This window comes from Micromesistius poutassou (assembly GCF_964030765.1).
Source record: "Micromesistius poutassou genome assembly, chromosome: 6".
Taxonomy (NCBI): Eukaryota; Metazoa; Chordata; class Actinopteri; order Gadiformes; family Gadidae; genus Micromesistius; species Micromesistius poutassou.
Window position 1 is genome coordinate 13357681 of NC_140276.1, and position 23371 is coordinate 13381051.

General features: G+C 46.9%; 1 protein-coding gene across 1 annotated transcript in view; it reads right to left on the reverse strand.

Annotated features, from left to right (window-relative positions):
• Positions 1–888: 888 nt before the first annotated feature.
• The window catches only part of il1rapl2 (interleukin 1 receptor accessory protein-like 2), a gene marked incomplete at both ends in the record, with an annotated part of 108093 nt that continues 85610 nt past the window's right edge, over positions 889–23371 (reverse strand). Inside the window, 10 exons of the mRNA XM_084469616.1 lie at positions 889–984; positions 2682–2924; positions 3927–4049; positions 5784–5900; positions 6189–6266; positions 6886–7031; positions 12774–12883; positions 13284–13344; positions 14140–14280; positions 21428–21573. Coding sequence (XP_084325742.1) covers positions 889–984; positions 2682–2924; positions 3927–4049; positions 5784–5900; positions 6189–6266; positions 6886–7031; positions 12774–12883; positions 13284–13344; positions 14140–14280; positions 21428–21573 — 1261 coding nt within the window. The remainder of the gene's footprint in view (positions 985–2681; positions 2925–3926; positions 4050–5783; positions 5901–6188; positions 6267–6885; positions 7032–12773; positions 12884–13283; positions 13345–14139; positions 14281–21427; positions 21574–23371) is intronic.

The window sequence follows — 23371 nt, forward strand, 5'->3', positions numbered from 1 at the left end:
CAAAATTCCCAGTGAAGGCAGAACAGCTGGTATTCCGTGATTCCGCAATCCATGATTCCAACATCTGCGTTCCCTATGGTTGCTGAATTGTCCTGGTGAACGGGGAGCACAATGTTGTTGTGGATTACCTTTTGTGTTCCTCTCATTTTCTCGAGGTCTGTTCCTTTCCGAGTGGCTGCCCGAACCCTTGAGCCATAGGCAGGGCTACACGGCTGTGGACCGACCCACCACGACCATCGCCAGAGCTGAATGAAGCTCCAACAGAGCTCAAACCGGGATGGAGTCAACAGCAGTCCCACGACGCAACTATCGCCCTTTTCAACCCTTTGTGGGACTCGTGTCTCAGACCGGTCCGTCCGTCCATCCAGGAGCTGTTGGCGTGGGATCCGACCAATCGGTGAGAACCGCTACGAGGCTGGAAGATAATGCTCACACAAAATGGTTCCCCGGTGAAATATTCCCCCAACTTGGCATCTGCAAGCAGCTGGAATCAGTCGGTAAACAGGCCGGCAACAGTCTGGAGCCTGTGCTCCTCAGTAGAGCTGTTAAAAAAACAAACATCGACAGACTCGGGTTGTTCGTAAGCAGCCGACGAGTGGCTGTCTGGACCCGCAGCAGCCGGGCCGCAGGCAGCAGTCAGACAGAACCAGAGCAGTCAAAGCCCGTTCAAAGAGTCTTCTTTTTTTCCTGTTTCTAAACGGGCGGTACTGATAAGATACAAACAAGCAGATGGTGCAGTCCGGGATGCAGCACCAGCACAAAGCAGCCTGTAGAACCGGGCTGACTGTACGCCAGCGCCAGGCAGCCAGGCAGTCAGGCAGCCGGGCGGCCAGGCGGTCGGGCGGCCGGGCGGCCAGGCGGCGAGGCGGCCGGCCGCTCCTCCGCCATCTACCAGATGTCGGAGCTCAGCTCTCGGCTGGTGAGCGGCACGAAGGTGCTGTTCATGTGGAGGTCTGGCTTCTTCCCCAGGGTACTGCTCTGGCCCTGGAGAGAGAGACACGCACGCACACACACACACACACACATGCATGGACGTACGCACACACACACACACACACACACACACACACACACACACAGACACACAGTCGCTCACACACACACACACACACACACACACACACACACAGTGGTAGTTGAATGCAACAGGATTGCACAAAGAAATCCTTGGCATAATATAAATCACAGATATATGGAATGATTAATACAGATAAAGAGCAGTGAGCAAGTGAGTTTAGGCTTTAATCCTTCTTTAAAAACAAATCTGTTAATAGAAAATAAAAACTATTAGCATGGTGGTATAATGTTGCTGCGCCACTCTTTCCTCTAGGGAAACTCAAAACACACTTTTAAAAAGCCACTAATCTCCCACACAGCACCGTAATTAATACTATCTCCATAACGTGTCTTTATGGACCCCTGGGAAATAAACAGGGAAAGATCCATTAGTGATAATCTCCTGTTTCCCTTACCTCCTGGCATCACTCTCGCACTCTCCAGAGAAAATAAGAGCTTCATTTAGACTTTGGATTATTTCTTTCTTCTTGTTTCTTTCCTCCTATTGGACAGAATTAGTATTCTGTCACTCGAGCCTTCCTCACCTCAAGTGAGGTGGAGAGATCGATGGCTATGATTACTCTCAGACTTATCACTCATTTTTACAGAAGGCATTACGCCAGAGCCACTGCACTCGGCAGTGAGAAATTAATCGATAGAATAGGGGCATTTGGGTGAAACGCAATTTCAGTCACATTTCAGAGTTTTGGGGACCGTGGTCCCCGGGTAAAAATGACATCTCCCACGAGCGGCAGCTCTATGGCATTCAGGTCAAAGCGAGCAGTTTCGACCTGCTGGTGTCATGCACATTTGTTTTAGAGCAGTGATAAACAGTAGTGGTGGAGAAAACAAGATTTGCTTGTTGTTTCCATGCCTTGCAGCTTTTCTATTCAGTTTTCTGTAAATTATTTGTCAGATTGAATGGAGAATGTTACCCGGTGGCAAGCAATTATAACACTTGTAATCGTTACACAGGAATTGGATTTCCTTCTCCTGATTGGCTTATATTCTTATCTCCGTTGTACAGACGCCTCAAAATTCCACTGACAGTTCGCCAATTATCGATGACAAAAACATCTCTTCAATGGAAAGTTGAATCAAAACAGTGAAGAGAGAATGGAGAAGCAAGTCTGATCCAACGAGGCCAGAGGTAGCTCCTCAAAACGCGACGTGCTCAACGGAGAACCACACCCTCTGATCCCACCGCTTAAATATCAAAACAATGTTGTTTAAATCTGAGGGGGACGGGTTCCCCCTCAGACACACCTTAGACTCTGTTTCAATATGCAGAGGACCGGTGTGGAGGACCACACGCAGGTGACCAGCTCACCCTAACATCCAATGAGAGGTCACGCAAGCAGTAGGCAGGTGACCAGCTCACCCTATCAGCCAATGAGAGGTCACGCAAGCAGTAGGCAGGTTACCAGCTCACCCTAACATCCAATGAGAGGTCACGCAAGCAGTAGGCAGGTGACCAGCTCACCCTATCAGCCAATGAGAGGTCACGCAAGCAGTAGGCAGGTGACCAGCTCACCCTATCAGCCAATGAGAGGTCACGCAAGCAGTCTGCGTACAAAGGAGGCTGTGTGATGAACCCGGTGATGCTGGGGTTGGCCTCTCCTCACCTGTCCGTTCAGCAGCGTCATGGGGATGTTGCAGTAGACGTGGCGCCCCCCGGGGCCCAGGGTGGAGAACTGCACGGTGGAGGGCGGGGGCAGCGGGGGGGACATGGAGGACGGGAGAGGGGGGGGCAGCTGGAACTCGTAGCTGCGGCAGAAGTGCCTCATCTGGGCCGCCGTGGCGCTGTGGCCCCCGCCCAGCGGCAGGGTCATCTGGTTGTAGTCGGGGATCTCCGTCGTCAAGGCAACCTCCAACAAAACAACAACAAGTTGGTGAATGCGAGTCTTTGGAGTTTGTGTATCGAAATGAGTCCAAAGGGGACCTATCGTAGAAAAGATTTTTGAATCATTAAAACGTCTTCAAAACAATGAATCTGACGAAACGAGAGCTCAGTCACAACCGACTCAAACTGAACCGCCCACATCGGCCATGGCAGGACGAAGAGGGACGCGGCAGGCTTCAGATTTCAAGTTTCCTGCGTCTGTAATATTCTCTAACTAACTCCTTATGCATTCAAGGGCAAGGACAAGAAAACAATAATGTACCTCTTAGTATAATAGGCTCTTCAAATATGCCAGTGCAACGGGATGAGAATGTAACCATGTAAATGAAGTGAAGGTATTAGGCCATGTCTGCGCCGTGCCGGCTGAATGCTAAAACAGTCTTTGTGTGAAAGGTTTTTCATACAAGTCTTTCAAAACACTGTCCTTCCACTCTGGGGACGAATTCTCTCAGGCCCATGCCGAGACCACCTCCGTGGCCCACCAGTGTCTGGCTATAGAACCGTTTGGCCCGTCCACACTGAAACACAAGCCCAGTGTTTTAACATTCATCCCCTGAGAGGGCACTTTTCAAAAGTTGACTATTTGGTGTTGGCAAACGCTGGCTCGGACCAAAACTGAGGCAGAATGAAGCAGGTTTACATTGAGCTGACTTCAGTAAGAGACTCACTTTGTCATTTGCAATGTCATCTGTAAGACATTCAAGATACTATTATTAGTTACTATTACTATTATTTTAGTTCTGAAGAGTAATTTAGGACTTTGCTAAACCCAATTCTCAATTTCTCTTCAATTCAGAAAAAGAAAGGGAGAGAGAAACCGAGAAAGGTAGAGTAGTGGAATGGTAGAGAGAGGTAGAGAGTTGTGGAATGGGAGGGAGAGAAGATGAGAAAGAAAGATGAAGATGGAGGGGCGGGGGGGGAAGAGAGAGAGATTGATGGACATGGACACATCGACATAGATGCTTACTTGGTGGTGTCCATGGCGACTGTCGTTAGGTGGTGCCAGAGATGATGAGGTGGTTGTCATGGCAATGGTGGAGACACTGGTCTGTAGGTCCCCAAACAGGCCTTGCTCGCCTGAATCCATCACCTGTTGTCATAGACATTATATCATCATTCCCCTGTTTTGGCATACAAAAACAGCTGTTTAACTTTACAAAGTTATGTTGTTGTTAAGTTGCTGTGCTTGGAGCAATTCAATTCAAGTTATCTCTACTCGACACATCCACACACAGCTCTGTTTTCATATGCACTTTTCCAAGAGGTTGCAGAGGACAGGGTTGACAGGGTCAGTTAAGGATTCTGTTTGCTGCCTTCCCCAAAGGCACAAGGAGTACATCTCAAGATACACTGTGACACACATTCTCGGTTTTGTCTTTAAAATGTCTCACACAAAAAGTAAAGAGAAAGACTGGGTTCTGGGTCTTTAAAAAGTATAGATATAGTTAATCCCATAGTGTATACTGTGTGTCATGTTCTGCACTTGATGCAGTGCTCGTTACGTGGTTTAGAAGTGGTCGTCTTTTCATCTGCATTACATCTCAGCGGTCCACTAACTCTAGGTATGTTTTGGTTAAGACACGACACGGTTAGCAAATCAACAGGAATCAAATAGACCTCCAGTTGGTCTGCTAATGTATGAATACGGATGGAGAGTATGCAGGCTTGGTGCAGAATCTTATTCCAGCCATCTCCTGCCATCTGGACTGAGTATTCTGCATGATTTGCTGTTGAAATTCGATTATGATTTTCAAAAGGCTACTTCAGAAGACAGACACCCTACTGAGTTTAATTAGAATTATTTTTTATCTCATTCACTTAATTCCTTTTACAAAAACAAAGAAGGCAGCATAGAGGATATAATTTTTACTGCATACTAAAATCTAGCCACAGGGACAGCAGCCACAAACAAGATTATGTCATTTATTGTTTTCTGATTCAATCAAATACTACCAGGTGATGTCATTGTTGAATGCAATAGACATTAAGGGTCATCGTGCTCTCATTCAGTATATTTTGCAGGACTGACGTAATGTTGGGTAAAAAGGTGGTAGTGTAGTTTATACCCAAAGAGATCTCACTGCTTCAGTTTGAGAAGCATATTCCAAAATAAGTACTTTCTATTTGTGAATCAGAGACAGAAGAACTTTGTGCTTAACGTGGCTTTGGTTTAATCACTGAAGGTTACATTACTTAAGACCAGTGGAGACAGGGAAATCACAATTTTGATTGCGACAATAAAACAAAATCCATTCCATTCATTTAATTGAGGCTTTCACCAGAAGTGACTTACAATAAGTGCATTCGACCATGAAGAGACAACCCAGAAATTGCCATATTATAGAAACAGATAAAGAGAATTAAACAATGTGTACACCCGATGTTTGCATTGCTGAAATCTGCATATAATTCCTCAAATTCATAATCTTTGAGGTGCAAGGAGTGCCAAAAATAACTGGTGAGGAATGCGTTTGTTAGTCTTCACTTCCTTTTCTTCTCACAACCTCGCCAAACTCATTTGCGACGATCAGTATTCTGCCAGCTGCCAACTACTAAACATCACCGAATCTCTGTCCCCTACCCCACACTGGATCAGAACGATCACTCAACAGTAGATAGAAACACACTGTAACGCAGAGCGAGCTCGAGCGAAACAAACGATTCATCGTACAGGCGCCAGCTCGAATGTATGGAGACTATAGCTCCGCTGGCTGGCTGCTGTTCTTCACCCGGCATCTGGACCGCGTCTCTTTAGCGCCGCTCAGCCACCTGCTCACAGCACCAGAGCTCTTCACGCCACACTGACGATGCTGCCTGCTCTTACCTGCCGTCTGGACAGCGTTTCCCTGCGCTTGGCTGGCATCTCGTAGACCACCTGTTTCCAGAACTTGGAGTGGAGCTCGTTGCTCTTAGGCCCTCGCCACTTGATGATGGACAGAACCTTGGAGCCGGAGAGGAGAGAAGAGGAAAATGAGAGGGCTGATTCGCTCTGTTGTTCCCTTTTTCGCACTGGTGAACGCCTGAGATTGAACTGAACTAGCTTTGTATTGTTTTTCGTTCTTCCAGCTGGATTGGGAATAATCTTTCAGCATGTGAGAGCCCTATTTTGCAGTTGTATTCAGGGGACAGCCCTTGTCTCCCGACCTTTTGTCTGTCCATCTGTATGCTTGTACATCCATCAATCAATCCATCTGTGTGTGCTCACCGTGTGTGTGTGTGTGTATTGTACCTTGATGGTGTGTTTAAGTGCTTCAACCTCTTGGTAGTTGATCACACCCTTGAGGTCAGCACACTCTATCATGATCACCTGGCCAGGGGGAGGGAGGGAGAGAGAGAGAGAGAGAGAGAGAGAGAGAGAGAGAGAGAGAGAGAGAGAGAGAGAGAGAGAGAGAGAGAGAGAGAGAGAGAGAGAGAGAGAGAGAGAGAGAGGACAGGAGCAGAGATGGACACAAACAAACAAAAGTAGCATTGAAAATTGAGCGGAAAAGTTCACACTATCTTCTAAACAGGCTTAAACCTTTGGGTGTCTTGTGGTTTTATATGTGAACACACTTCGAGGAGGCCAAATAAACCACAGTGAGAATGAAAGAGTCAAACAGAAGGGGTTATGAGTTAGAAGAAGGTCACCCACTCCAGCACAGATAATTGAACATAAATGCGCTGCCATGCTCGTACCCTGAGTGCTCAAACAGCCTCTGGCAGGAGCTTGGTAACTTGGTAGAACCAAAACAGGCTGTGAAGCATAGCAGTCCAATAAAGTTTGATCTTTTGCCAAGACCTGTGGTGAATTTGATTTGTTTGGCCTCAAAAAAAGAAGACAAAACAAACAATGCACCCTAATCCAGAGCTCCTCCTCAGGAGGTCCCGCCCACCCGAGGTGCTTTCTCCCCCAGCTTCCTGTTGACCTCCCCTGCGCTGCAGCCTACCTTGATCTCCCCGGTGACCAGCATGGCGTGCAGGCGCGGCTCGATCTGGAAGATGCTCCAGCCCCGCTTGGAGACGAACTCTGGGGTCAGGATGACGATGAGACGCCGGCTCTGCTCCACGCTGCGGGCCAGGTCCTCGATGTAGACTGAGGGGGGGGGGGGAGCAGTGATGGCCAGGGAGAGGGGAGGAGGAATGGTGAGGACACAAGCAAAACGGTGACGTTTGTGCGAGTCAGGGAAACGTACACCACACCCACGCACGCACGAGTGATGAACGTTGACACCGACGACACTCGTTCATTTTGTGCTTGAATCACTTTTAATTTGTTGTGCTTCTGCGGTTCATTTTCTAATAAAAATAGAATCTCCATTCATCGTGCGATAAACGTGTCATTTAATAATTACCGGAGAGTTAAAAGATTATAAAAGCTAATTAAACAGCAAAGTGCTGTCATCACTCATAGTGTTCTTTCACCGCGAGACTCTGCTTCGTCTTGCGGAGGCCTTTCTTTACACCAAGGAAAACATCCACACAATCCCACTGCTCTTCAATAGTTTCACCCCGCGTTCCCCTGGAGGTGGTCCCCCCCTGATTCAGGACTTTTTCTGCCTGATTCCCAGAGTTGCCAAGTTGGCAGTTCCTACAATTAAGTGAAGTATGGATTATGGCGCATTTTACTTTGTATACTTTCCCCGTTCCCCGTTCCCCGTCCCCGATGTTGGTATCGTCCCCTGACCGCTACCCACAGCCCCCTCTGCACCGGCGCCTCCGCTGCGGTCACTGAGGTAGCGTCCTGATCAACTGATCATCTGCTAAATCTCCACATGTTCTCCACCGTCTCCATGGTACCCGCTGTTCCAGGTGTGAAATGCTCTGCAATCTAGAGCAGCAGGGGTAGAGCAGCAGGGGTAGAGCACCAGGACAGGAGGCGTGAGCAGCAGTGGTAGAGCAGCCTGGGCTGCTTCAGTGTCAGAAAGGTTGATGATCTCGGCCAATCACAGCCTTGAAAGCAAACCCCCGTTCTTAAATGTGGCCATATGGTGGGGTCATCAGCCGGAATAAGTTTGAGTTTGAGCCTCATGGGCATGTGTCTTATGACGCGTGGGAAGAATCGCAGAGTAACACGTCAAGAACATTTGACATCTGATTAAAGTATTCTTGTCTTCTTTTTGTCGCTCTTAAATCTAATTATGGGTGTGATACTTTGATGTACCAAGGAACATGGTCAATGTGTGATACCTTCATTAGTTTTGGTCTACTGCCCGTGCCCTGGTACATCACTAAAGAGGAGACCCATAATTCCTCCTATGAGGGCCTACTGGAACAGCAGCCAACATGGCAATCGAGGTAAACGTCTGGAGATTTAGGCAGGGATGTTCGAATGGATGGACTATTGGAACCCAGCCTGTAGCTTCAGGGTCATGACCTCAGCTCTTTCCTTTAGGGCCGTTAAACAGAAAGCTGTCCAGGCTATATTGGTTCGATTACTTTAACCTACCTCCCTTATTCAGACTAGAGACCTTTCCCTGCTTCACCCCTTCACCCTATTAAGAGGATGCATCTTTCAAGATTTAAAAATAACTTAAGGTCAAAAGGGCAGAGCCATGGCTTTTCCAGACTGCTTCAACTTCCTTTTAAGACGTTGTCTTAAATGCACTGTGGCCTGTGATCTCTCTCAGGGAGAATTAATATGATATGTATTATTCTGAAGAGGAATGTACAAGAGGGATGAGCTGTTCGGAAAAGGCCAGCCACTGTATGGAAATGCTCTGTTCCTCTTTGATGTATGCAACGGTGTAGTCAAAACCAGCTCAGTGTGAACAGCTGTTGATTGTACACAGAAAAGGGAACTGGCCCCTAATACCAAGCTCTTACAGCTGAGTGCAGCACCACTATGGAAAAGGGTCTGTTCAAGTGTTGAAGTCAAGTGATACGCAGGTTCACGGCTATAACCACTTAGATAAATGCAAGGATATGTAAACAATGTGTTTTGCGGCAGAACTTTTACTTAGGTTTTAGGGTAGAGATGGTCAAGTTTAGGAATTAGGTTGGCGATGTTTAGGTTTAGGTATTAGGTTAGAGATCGTTACGTTTAGGGTCAGGGTAAGTTTAGGTAACTTATTTTTAAAAAGGTTAAATTCAGGTATTCTTGAGGTACTTCCGGCCCGTTAACACAAGCCACCCCCATACTAATCCAGGAAGTTATCTTAAGGGGGGGTGGAGGGTAGTATGGCTATTGAAAGTAACGCTGCAATACCCATACTACCATACTATTTAGTATGCCAGAAAAATATTTTGTACATATGTCCCAATACATAGTATGGAAAATTCAGTTTGCCCAAAATACCAGGATGTTGTACTGGGCCCTCCTGGTGTACGGCCCAGACTACAGACCATAATATTTGTTTGGAACTGGCTCCAGACTACAAACATGGCCGTGGGTCACACATATCTATTTTCTCAACACACATGAATTTGCAGCCTTATTTCTAAACCTTATGTTTTTTTTAATTATATTATGATTATATGTCAACAGGTCATTTACAATGATTATTTTATTTACTTTTTATTTATATTTTTTTGTGAACTGTTATATGATTCACAATATCTATCACAGCATACAAAACACATTTTGATTGTTTATTCAGGCCTAATATAGAAACAAAACGTAAAAGTGAATAGTTATGTTCTGTCTGTTTGAAGTGAGAGGACTCCTTTAAAAACTCAAGACTTCAGCTGCTTGGGACGAAAAAGAGCAAGCTCGGATGGACACTGGGTCAAAGGTCATGCATGCAGGAATCTTAGGCCTGAGGATTATTGAGTATCGACTGGTTCCAACTACACACACTGGTTTCACACATTTTCCTTAACCAGTGATCGTCTCATGGATAGGACCTAATCAGAGGTTTGGCAACAGTGGAGGTGTTTACTACTCAGGTTTCATTGGTTCTTGTGGAGTAATTCTTCCAGTTGCTGGGGTCTATTATGTGTGTTAAATAAACTATAATTGCTGGGCTGGTGAACGGCCCGGGACACATTGTGTGTGCCGACCGCTTGGAGTGCAATAGCACTTGCTTCCTCACTTGCTAACTAAATTAATGACAATAACACTGCAACAACACATTGCAATTTCACGCTCAATTTGCGGGGCATAAACAGTACAGAACAGACTGTACTCCCGCTCTCTCTCCTTGTTGTCTCTGTGCTTGCTCTTTCTCTCAATGTCCACATATTCTCTGCACATCTTTTTTTCAGTCTCTCGGGGTGTTAGAATATTATTTAAATCAATTGATGAAATTATGCAAATCAATGGCCTTGTTACGCACGCAGCCCTGGCTGTTTCCTGGCTGTTTCCAGGCTGTTTCCTGGCCGTGGTCGCTGGTGTTTGTACACACGGACGTCTGTTGTGAGGTGCTAATGGAGTGGATAATTGAATGGCGTTTTTGGGTCGCATCGCTGTGCCACACTGGGTTTGGTAAATGGGGCGAAAAGGGAATCTTTCACTCATTGACTTCCTCGCTGTGTTTATGTTCTGGCTCGTCGTTGGCTGACACAGGCCGGACGCGGCCAGAGACTAAGAGCAGCCAGTGAACTCTTTTGTATGTGAGCAGGGCTTCTGCTGGATCTCCTGCTCAGATGTTTTCAGGCCGTCCATGGCAAAGATCCTTCTAGCTGAGTGACTGTGCATGTGTGTTTGTGTGGGGGTGTTGGTTTGCATGTGTGTGTGTGTGTGTGTGTGTGTGTGTGTGTGTGTTTGTGTGTATATGTGTGTTTGTTTGTTTGTATGCATGCGTACATGAATGCCAGTGCATGCGTGAATGCACAAATGTGTGTGTGTGTGTGTGTGTGTGTATGTGTGTGTGTGTGTGTGTGTGTGTGTGTTTGTGCGTGAGTGCATGCGCACACACACCCGTGTGTATGTGTGTATGTGTATGTGCATGCGTGTGTGTGTGTGTGTGTGTGTGTGTGTGTGTGTGTGTGTGTACATTCCCTTTGGGAACACCTCGGGGGTATGGAGGAGATTGTTCGACAGGCGAGGGACCAGAATCCCATCCACCTTAATACACATTGATTGTATTTTTCGAATGAGCACACACACTTTATGAATATATCTATACATTTTCCCCAAAAAACATTATTTTTTGTATTCTGAAGTCACACTCATTCATTCTAAAGACATTTTAAGGGCATTGAGAAACATTTTGGTCAATACATTGTAATAGGAATCAGGGGAACAGACGAATATTTGCTTTGTGACAGTTTGATGTTTCGTTCAATTTCCAGAGCAATTGAAGCTTGTAATGCATTAACTAAAAACATTTGCCCACGAGAGCACCTCATTCGATTAGTATGGTTGTGACTTTAAACTAACACAGCATCCAAAAAGCTACTTATTTAATAAGCTTACTTTCCAGATTGATTGATTGATTGCTGAAACAAGCGTTTATTTGTTTGTTTCAATCAAGCAAAACTAACCATTTCTTTTCAAACTGAAACACATTTCAACTGGCTGTCAGAGTCATTAAATTCATGAGAGCCTTGGAAATAGGAAGAATTATTGTGTACATTGGATATCAATACTTCTAGTAAATCTAGTGAATAGGTAAGAGCAGAGGCATGGGCCCTGATAAAAACAATGTACTTCTGCTTCTTCTTCTTCAATAGACGGAAAGAAAACAAGAACATATATGTTTGTGAATAAACACGACAGGCACCTATCTACGCAGCGATTGTGTGTGTGTGTTTGCGTGTGTGTGTGTGTGTGTTAATCGCATGTCTGTGTGAGATGGTATGTGGTAGACAGCGTTGACAATCTCCAATCTGCATGGTCTCCCAGGAGTGCTTGATGTCTAGAGGGTGTGTGACAGAATGACTCCTTCGCTGTCTCTCGGCCATCTTGTCAGGATGAAGGGACGGGATTTGTAAGAACAAAGTCTTTACATGAAGGGAATCCCAGTAGCTGTCAGAGCTGTGATGGCTACACAACCATGATGGGTCAAAGGTTAGAATGTGTGTGTGTGTGTGTGTGTGTGTGTGTGAGTGTGTGAATGCGTGTGTGTGTGTGCATGTGTTTTTGTCGACAGAGTGATAACAGCCACATTTCCCCCCCTTTGAAAGAGACAGTGACATGTATCCCAGGAATGGTTGACAAATGTTTGTAGGTGTGTGGGTGTGTGTGTATGTGTGTGTATGTGTGTGTGTGTGTGCGTGTGTGTGTGTGTGTGTGTGTGTAGGGGGCGGGGGGGGGGGTTGTGATCTAGGTGTGCATGCAGTCTGATTGGTTGTGACAGGAAGATGAATTCTGGGAATTGAGGGCTACAACCCCAAGAGATCAAGACACTGGTGTGTGTGTGTGTGTGTGTGTGTGTGTGTGTACATGTGTGTGTCTGTCTGTCTGTGTGTGGCTGCGTGTGTACGTATGTGTGTATGTGTGGCTGTATGTGTACGTGTGTCTGTGTGTCTAGACTATACCGCATCACTTCCCCTATCCCAGACAGCCAATATAATACGCATCACAAAATACTAGGTGTTAGTTGTTAGTAAAGTAACAGTGCCATACACCCCATATAATACATATCATACCCCAAAGTACTACATGTTGAATATAAAACAGCTCTAAAGTACTAGGAGTACATGTTAGTAAGCTAACAGTGCCATATACCCCATAGAATACATATTATATACCAAAGTACTACATGTTGAATATGAAACAGCCCTAAAGTACTAGAAGGACATGTTAGTAAAGTAACAGTGCCATATATCCCATTTAATACATATTGTACTCAGGTTGGTGTACTCAGGTTAAGGTACTCGCTGCTGCTGGGGATGATGGGTTCCGGTCCCGTATGGACAGGTGAAGGTACTAACAGTACTAGGAGGTACTCACTGCTGCTGGGGATGAGGTCCCGGTCGGGTATGAAGAGCTTGTATCCGTAGTGTTTCTCCAGGACGTCCGGCAGGATCTCTGAAGCCAGGGTCTCCTCGTCGCTGCTCGCTCTGACACACATGAAGCGCACCGTCCAGAGGAATTAGCACCGGTGTGTGTGTGTATGTGTGTATGTGTGTGTGTGTGTGTGTGTGTGTGCTGTGTGTGTGTGTGTGTGTGTGTGTGTGTGTGTGTGTGTGTGTGCTGTGTGTGTGTGTGTGTGTGTGTGTGTGTGTGTGTGTGTTATGAAGGACCGCGTGTGAGGAGTTGAAATATGCCACATGCACCCACCGTACATTTCAACCATGCTGACAATGTCGCACTGTATATTGTTATGCACATACATGCACACATACACACACACACACACACACCCCCACACACACACACAGAAACACACACACACACACACACACACACACACACACACACACACACACACACACACACACACACACACACTTGGCCTACCTGCCCATAGAGTCCATGTTCACTTTAGTGTAGGTCAGATAGGCATCGTACTCCTTATTATCTGCAGGAGTCAGGGGAAAGAGAGTGATAGAGACAGAGAGAGAGAGAGAGAGAGAGAGAGAGAGAGAGAGAGAGAGAGAGAGAACCATTTCTTAATGATAGGATAATGTAACATTTAGAAGGTTGTAGGGTTGTAGGAAGGTTGTTAGTGACAGAAGCCACGGATGGAGGTTTTTGACTTACAACGGACAAAGACGTGTGAGTGTGAGTGTGTGTGTGTGTGTGTGTGTGCTTGCTTGCGTGTCTATGTGTCTGCGCGCTCCAGTGCATGTGTCCATCGCCAAACACACACACACACTCATCCATAGCCCCGTTTACACAGGCACTGCAACCCTGAACTTATCGAGTCATCGCCTGGAGGAGCGCTATGGGAGAATGCTAATGTCCGAATCAGTTGGAGCGGACGCTGAACAGATTTCCCTCTGCATGTTCCCCGTTACAAAGTCTGAGTCGTGTCTGATTGAGCCCCATGAGAATAGAGCAGGTCATTGTGCTGAGAATCCAGCGGACTACATACTCCGGTTCTACGTAGGAGGGAGGCGTTAATGCAAAAATAGAGGAAGCGTGCTTTCAGTGGGTTTCTATGATGCTATCAACGCAAACACAGTGCGATTTCAGCGTCGTACGTTTGCGTCACGTTCTCCCTCCTACTCGGACGCCTTCCCCCCGAAACCAATGCGTCTGACAGGAACAATCTCCTGCCATGTGCTGCATGTGTGAAAGAAGAATCAGGTCCTCTGGAGTTCATGGGCGATACGCTGGTGTGAATTCCTCCTGGTACAGGAAGTGCTCTCACCGTCTTCGGTCTCGTCGCTGCCGAAGTGTCGGCGGTAGCAGAGCAGGATCTCCAGGTTGTAGCACTTGTAGATGGCGGTCAGCACCCCCAGGAGCAGCAGGATCACCCCCAGACCGCCGGCCAGCTCCAGGCGGTACATGTCTGCAGGGAGAGAGAGAGAGAGAGAGAGACTGGTGTTTTGGATCTGATGCATGTTACTTATTCTTACTGTTTGGGCTTCAGCACTGCACAGGCTTCCAATAAAGCCTTGAATCTTTAATCTTGAGACGGAGAGAGAGGGAGAACTAGACAGAGGGAGAGGGAGAGAGAGAGCGATTGAAAGAGAAACACAAAGAAATGGGGGGAGAGGGATAGTGTGCAGGAAAGCAAGATAAGGCGAGAGAGGAGAGTCAGAGCGAAAGGGAGTGAGAGAACGCAATGGCAAAGGACAGCAGACACGAGAAACAGAGAGAGAGAGAGAGAGAGAGAGAGAGAGAGAGAGAGAGAGAGAGAGAGAGAGAGAGAGAGAGAGAGAGAGAGAGAGAGAGAGGGGGGGGAGAAAGAGGGTTTAGACAAAGAGATAGAGAGAGACAGAGTGACAGTGAGAGAGGGAGGTGTAGATGATCAGGGCTATTATGTGTGCATGTTAATGATGATGATGGTAATGATGATGAGAAAGATGGAACGGAAGATAACAATGCTGAAAGAATAGACATCGCTACTGGCAAAAAAGTCTCAAGAGATACTGTGTGCAGGTGTGTGTGTGTGTGTGTGTGTGTGTGTGTGTGTGTGTGTGTGTGTGTGTGTGTGTGTGTGTGTGTGTGAGTGACAGATACTGCTATCATAGGCAATATGAGTGTTTGGGAGATTAATGGGAAATGGCTGTTGAATGACACCATGGGAAACATGATATATTGCTGCTGGGGGTGGGTGTGTGTGTTTGTGTGTGTGTGTGTGTGTGTGGTGGCACGCACACAAACACACACACACACACACACACACACACACACACACACACACACACACACACACACACACACACACACACACGCACACATTTGCTTCCTATCTCCCTGTGTCCCTTCCTTTCACACACAAACGGTCAATTCAAAGTGAGTTATCGATGATGGGACGTGCGGCGAGTGTGTACACTATGAACACATGAATCCCCGTACCCCCTCTCCTCCCTCTCACCGTCCAGGCCTGTATAGATGGACAAGGTCAGGCAGACACCGCACTGTTTATGTGGTCAGCAAAATTGCATTTCAGCACAGCAGCAGCAAACCAATATATCCCCAAACTTCAAACTTCAAAGTTCCTGGGTAAGTTTGAAGAGGTGGTGCATATACGGAAAGGTGAGAACTTTATTCTCGACTCCACCTCTACTGCATTCAACACAAAACATTTAGCACGTTGGTTGTATTAAAAAAAAAAAAAGGCAAGCACTTAATAATAGTCTTTGGGCGTCGGTCCTCTATGAACTCAATAAGACGTTGGGCTGATTTATATTATTCCATGGGAGATATAACGTCCGTCACAAGAAGCCTTTACTCGGACAATATTGGCCACGCAGCTGCAGTTAATGCTCTCCACCAGTAGAGGTCTCTGCGACACCGTTTGCTGCTTCCGCCTTCACTGATTTGCGGGGAACGGAGAAGAGAGGATGCGGCTATCCAAATGAAAAATGTAGAATATAAGGTAGTAAGTAGGGGAGGAGAACGACGGAAAGAGACTCAATGGATGTCCTTGGGCGAGGCAAAATAGTTACGTTCAAGAGTTGCCAAATATTTGCTCTGAAGTAAAATTAGCTCAGAGTGCTTCCATTAGTAATGAGACGTTTAGAATGGGCCACTTCTTTCTTCCCTTTCTTTACAGATCCATCCCTCTCCGCTAAACCTCCTCTCACTTGGCTCTAATTTCACATCCTCCATTTTATTTCAACCGCTTATTCGTTACAAGTTGCTCTCTCTCCTCTCTCAGTATCCCCAGTGCACAGCTAGGAGGTGCTTGTGCGTGTGTGTGTGTGTGTGTGTGTGTACTTGGGCACAGACTGTATGTGTGTGTGTGTGTGTGTGTGTGTGTGTGTGTGTGTGTGCATGACTTCTGTTTGCTGCAAGCCTAATGCATTATCTAACTAACACACACACACACACACACACACACACACACACACACATATACATATATATTTATAAATAGATAGATGAGTAAGCAAGCCGATAAAAATCTGCTCTATCCAACTTAGCCATTCAGCCTCTGCTTGTGAGTATCTTCTGGGTACAGAGTACACAGCACAAACAAGGCATAGACAGCCAAAAGCAAACTGCTAATGCTCACAATATTTGACTCCATTTTGAGGTCAGTAGCTCCAATCGGAAGCTTGCTTTGCGGCGGAAAAGCTCATCAAATGAGCACCGCTCAGGAGTTCCCAGTGTGGGAACAGATCAGATCAGGTATTATCTTATTATCTTATCTGTTCAGCCTCCGACTGGCTGTCACCCGTCTCTCGGGAGGATTGTTTGCTTTAACGCTACAAGTGGGGGGGGGTGACCACCATCGTGCCCAAATGCAGGGGACTACAGTCTGAGGCTAAATGAGACGTAAACGTTTTGGGATGAGAGAAGAAGGAGGAGGGAGATGAGTGACAAAGGGGGGCGGAGTTCTGCTCGTCGCGCTCCCATAATGTCGGCCCATGACAGCACCCGTTGCGCTCTGAACCGACCCTGGTTAGAAGGGACTCTGCGTTCCTTCCCAAGGTTTGTTCCCTGAAGGTTAAGGGAGTTTCCCCTTGCTCTTCAGAGGGCTAAGGGTAAAGGGCTGTTTATGGCTCCCCGTTCACACAACGCAACGACCGCGCAACGACGCAGTCGTGAACCTTTATGCTTCTGCATCGGGGGTTTTAGTGAGCGGGATCAATCACAGCCCTTGCGGCTGCGTCGGCCTCGACGGAAGGTTACAAAATTTTTTGGGGAGGCGCGCGTCAGGCCCGTAGCGGTGTGGACGCAAGGAGGGGTCCGCACGCACGTAAGGGGTCCGTAACCCCCCTTGCGTTGCGTGATTACGTGGACCCATAAACAGCCCTGTAGCGGCCGTTGGTTAATGTGACCCGAAAAAGCCCTTTGAGACTGTAGCTGGGACGAGGAGCACAGATCGAGTTGATTCGGAGGTTTGAGGTGAGGAGGGACGAGGCGGTGGAGCAGGAGGAAGAGCGGGGAGGAACCGGGAACACATCGATAGGAGAGGGGAATTCAGAACAGCCGATCCTGGAAGTGTAATGATGCGTGACCGTCATACCATAAAGTCCCCACGCACATACACAAACAGCGTATATATTTACAGTAAGTACCCCTGTATATGCTCTGGTAATGGTGCTCAATGGCACTCGTGGTGATGGGGGCCCGTCTGTGTGTTTCTGTTTGTGTGTGTGTGTGTGTGTCTGTGTGTGTGTGTGTGTGTGTTTGTGTGCGCATGCGTGCATATGTCTCCTTTGGGGCATGAGTTCTCTCACTCTAAAACAGTCCTATTAGGACTAATATCTCCCAAAGGGAATGTGTGACACTGTGGGTGTATGCACAGAACAACCACACACACACACACACACACACACACACACGCACACGCACGCACATGCACACACAAACACACAGACACACACACGGCCCACGGACACACGGACAGGTGATTACAGTGTTAAGTAATGGCGACCTTCCAGTTCCATCTGACCTCATTCTGACACACGGACTATGTGTGTGCGTGCATGTTTGCGCACGTGTGTCTGCATGGGCTCCAGCACACACTTTGATGCGTATGCATATGTGTGTGTGTGTGTGTGTGTGTATATGTGTGTGTGTGTGTGTGTCCTTAGGGTCTTAGTTAAGTATAGTAAGATAGATTCCACACCCAAGGCACTCAGCAGGAGTCAGGCAAGGAGAGAGAGACCTCTTTCTTTCTCCCTCCATCTCTTTGTGTGCGCACACACACACACACACACACACACACACACACACACACACACACACACACACACACACACACACACACACACACACACACAGATACACAAACGCACACAGATATACACACACACATAGATACACACACAATCTATCCTTATCGCTTTATGTAACCCCCGAGCTCCCTCTCCCTGACCGTCTCCCTGTTTTTGTCTTCTCTCCATTTAACCCCCACCCGCTCTGTCATCAGTCCTCATCTCGCCCTCTCTCTCTCTCGTCCCTGCTTCTCTCTCGGTGTCCCTTCCTGTACCTCTCTCTCTGTCTCTCACTCTCGCTGCCTCTCTCGCCATCTCTCTCTCTTGCCATCTTGGCCTCTCACCCTCTCTCTCTCTCTCTCTCTCCTGCTCTCTCTCTCTCTCTCTCTCTCTCTCTCTCTCTTGCTACTACCTACGTCTGCAATGGAAGGCCATTGAAGCCCCATGGCTCGTGGCCAGAGGTTGAGTACACAGTTCAGTTCTTCTGACATCCCACCCATCCCTCAACTCCCCCTCCCTCCAAAACACACACACACAGGCACACACACACACACACACACACACACACACCACACACACACACACACACACACACACACACACACACACACACACATTCTCTCTGTCTGTCCCTGGGGTTTTAAAGCTTGGACTAACTGTTTCCTGGTTTGTTGGTTGTGGTGGATTCAAGTGTACACTCAAAAGTCTTGAGGGCAGGCCATAATATCGGGGCGGTGACATGCAGAAGGTGTGTGGTCGTCAACGCTGTCCTACCAACATCTTCTGGTCCTGGGTTTAAAATATGAACAAAGTGAAATGAAGAAATCCTTCATTTCACTAATGCTGTAGACTGAGCACACATTGGATGAACCTGAATTAAGGACATCCATTTCCACTGTTTTGAAAAGCCTTCTCTTTGGTACATTCATGTTATTATCAAAGTTTGTTTGACCATGGAGGAGAATAGGGGCATCATTCCTGGTAAGGCTTTGTTTCCTGTAGAACACAAGGACTGGGTCTCTTAGTGGCCGAGTTAGGTCCTCAGGGGGGTCACATCCACAGTCACACCTCCCCCCCGGTGTCTGGACACCATCAGGGGATCACATCCACAGTCACACCTCCACCCCCAGCGTCTAGACACCATCAGGGGATCACATCCCCAATCATTTGATGGTGTCCGATCGCCACACGTGTTGTTGATAAAAGTTGTGGTTCATTTTAAATACTAGTCCCTCCTGATTGAAGTGTATTAGCGGATATCGTTTATTGCCGTAATGAATCAAATGTAATAACCCATTCACTTGTTTGTTTGCGTGTTTGCTAGCAGTTCTGTCAATACGGCGTTGATGAACACGTATCTGCCGGCACGCTGACGACACATCGAGCGATAAGTCTGTAATCCCGGGCTGACGTCACAGCGTCCGCGGGGGGGGCCACGGCCCCCTCAGGCACATTGTTTTCACGTTCGGTCGTGTTCATTTAGAGAAAGAAATGCAATTGACCTGTCGCTAAGCTCCGCCCTTAGAACGCAGATGAGCCAATGACATTCCAGCCTAAACTATACTCAGACAACGGCTCGGACAACTCCATTGAAACCAACAGGGAGGAGGCATAATATAACAATTTAATGGTGGATGTATGTTGTTTGTGTAAAAAAAAATAAACATGGTCAAAGGATGTGCTTGGGGAACATGTAACACAGACAGTCGGTATCCTGAGAGGCTGCAGAATGGGGTATATTTCATCCCTTTTCCCAAGCCACAACGGGACAAGAAAAAGTGTGTAATGTGGATCAGACTGTGCGGCAGGCCAGAATACCAACTGAATTTAAGCGTGTTACCTTCTGTATGTATTTTAAAGTTTTGATTATAAAACGGGTGGCTTAAATCAAGCAATCTAATTGGTTCCCAACTGTTGTATAATGAGCGTATACACACAGCTATGACGCCCATTCAGTTTACAGAGTTCAGTATCACTCCGCGCCTAACTTGAACTGGTGTTTATTTATATATAAAAGCAATAGCATAGTTCACTGAAGCCTAAAAATATGTTGATTGCTGGAGAGGGTGGAAATGTTGTAAAGCAATAGGCACACGGTGAGTTGTGCCTATTGGTGACACAAGGACGCTACAGTGTGTTGCATAGCAACCGCTGTACACTTTGCCGGCAGCCAGGAGGGACTACTTTTTTGTATTCGTTAAAAAAATGCTTTTCCGACTTTCTAGCTTTTTCAAAATTGAGGGTGTCTATGACTTTCATTTCGCCATACTTACGTAACCGTTTTATAAAAGCAATAGATCACTTCAGTCAGTGGTATACGTTCATTATACCACAGTGAAGGGGGTCGCCGTCCCTCCGCTGCGCGTCGGGACGGACAATGCCCCTTAACTGTGGTATAATGACCGTATACCACAGCCTGTCGTGATCTATTGCTTAAATATACCCCTCCATAGCATAATGTAGTCCCTTTCGATTGATCCTGGAAGAAATTAAATCCTTCTTCGCCCAAAACTTGTCCAAAACCTGCTTTGATGTGCTGTCAGCTGACATTTTTCCACATGTTTTTGTTATCGAGTCTGGTTTGTTTGTCCGAGTTCGTCATGGTAACGGCAGGGGGCGTGACTTAGCGACAGGTCAATTAGGTGACCTAGCGGCCGGTCGGAGAGACGAGGGATATTCTGCTGTATTTGGTTCCATTCGTCTGGCCTGAAACTCCGACCAACTCGTTTCACGCGTGCGACGCCGGCGTGGTTTCAGCGCGGACGGCACTGCGCTCGTACCTTCGGGCAACATTTCTTGATCTTCATTCACACTTCATGCAGCTTTTAGAGCAAGTGGTGTTTGGCTTTTAGCGAGAACATTAGCAGCATTAGCATTAGAATCCGACACAGATTTGAAGTATATTCCCAACTCAACCCAACGGAACAATGATATGGAAAGCAGCCAAAGGAGGTCGGATAAAGTATAAGGGTGAAAAGAGGTACATATATTAAAGATATGATGTGTATATATATATATATATATAGTCATACTAGTCAGTCATAATTCACAGAGTTTGGTGGCATCTAGATGCCGTCTTAGACAAACAAGACGACAGACAGAGAGACAGGCAGACAGACAGAGAGACAGGCAGACAGACAGACAGACCGACAGAGAGACAGAGAGACAGAGAGACAGACAGACAGACAGGCAGACAGACAGACAGAGAGACAGGCAGAGAGACAGACCGACAGACACAGGGACAGACAGACCGACCGACAGACAGAGTCAGACAGACAGACAGACAGACAGGCAGACAGACAGACAGACAACGCCCCCTACCTTTCTTCTGCAGTATGGCGCTGCCGCTGCGCTTGCCGATGTGGTTCTCCACGTGGCAGGAGTAGTTCCCCAGGTCCGCCTCCTCCACCGCGTCGAAGGTCAGGGACAGCTGCACCTCCTTCTCCCCCAGGTACTCCCTCAGCAGCCTGCAGCACGGACAGACGGACAGCGGGACGGACGGACAGACAGAGGGACGCACGGGCGGAGAGAGGGGGATTGGGGGACAGGGAGAGGGAGGGACGTTAGAAACAGTGGATTCGTCACAAAGACACCGTGATATGGATCACATCTGGCCTCGAGTCAAAGTGCTTTCTTATCATATTTCAAGTATTCCAAGAAAACAGCATTATATATCTTATTGGCCTAGCTTCCTTGGTGAATGGAATGCCGCTGCCTTGTCCATACTAGAAGGTTAATGCTTCAAACAGAAGCATTTAGCCCAGCTCCATTCATCATCACATAAACGACTGCTTCGCTCTTCAAGAAGAGTGTTTCCCTGTGTATTTTATCCGTGCTAATACACTCCTGTCCTTGAAAGCACATCCTATTAAGAAAGTAAGATATGCTCTGAATGCCAATTTGATGTCGTCTTTTGAAGTCGTCCATCAAAAGGAGGAGTTGTAGGGACATGTCTTTTTTTCCCGACAACGTGTCTTGATGTATTTTGAGATGGTGAACCTGTTTTTAGCGGAGTCTCCATTGTTTCGCCGTAGGACCCCATTTGAACTCGCCGAAGATGTTACTTTTACGTGAATCGAAACGTCTTCATCGAACAGTAATCCACGAAATCATGGAAAACAAATGCTTAATAGGGTTTAATCAAAGCAAAGCTGTGTGCGAATGTGTGTGTGTGTGTGTGTGTGTGTGTGTGCGTGCATGCGTAGGTGCGTGTGTGTGTGTGTCTGTGTGTGTGTGTGTGTGCAGGGCTGGCTCCAGAATCGTTTCTTTTTATCTGCCAGATTGTAATAATCTACCGGCCAATAATGTCTTTTAATAAGATGAAGTGTTCTACATGCCAAACTGTCAAATCCATCCACCCTGGGCTGGTGGCAGGTGCTTCACTTGGACCCTGTGTGTGTTTATGTTTGTGTTGGTCTGGGTGTACACTTACACACGCTGAAATACAATCCAGTGTCTTTCTCTCTCTCGGTTCTCTCTTCACACCAGGCCTTAAGCCTCTGGCCACCTGTTCTTGTATATGCTTTCATTAAGGTCAGAGACATGCTGTTTCCTTACCTACCCTAAGTGCCCCACAAACACTCCTTCTATTCATAAACAAGCCCCACTTTTCATTTCGGATTTGGTGAAAGAAAGTCTAAGGATTGTAGTTAGAGAAAAGCATGACAGTGATAGACCGATTGGCACATGTGTACCAGTCTGGAACCTCTCAGTTCATCTTTGATTTCCACGGTGAGTTATCAACGGGCGCCGATCCCAACGCCTCTGGACGCGCTTGAATAGACCGAGAACCAATCAGAGCAGTGGAACGTGTGACGTAGAGCTGAGCTGAAATCAAAATCGTACCAAATCCTGTAGGAAGTACGGCACATCTTTTCTATCGCCAGAAGCTCAAAGTGCAGTGGTTTGTTCCTCTTTGAGAGAGAATACAGTAAACAGAGAGGGCGATTCAACAGACCGATCCACATCAGCGCCCAGTATCAGATGAACAGTTGGATCGGTCCGAACCGGTCGGGGGCGGCTGTGGGTCTGTCTTCACAGGGGGGGGGGGCGGCGCATGTCCCAGAGCAAATCAAACATGAGCAAGGAGATTTGTCTAGTTTCCGAGGCAACTAAGAAACACAGGCAATAAAAACAAAGATCATTTTTTTGTTTGTGTTTTGAGACCACTTAATTATTACCTTGGGTTATTTTCCTGCAATGACCTTTCGCGTAATGAATTCTTGAAATAATATTTATTCCTCTTTGCCGATACCGGTAAAAATA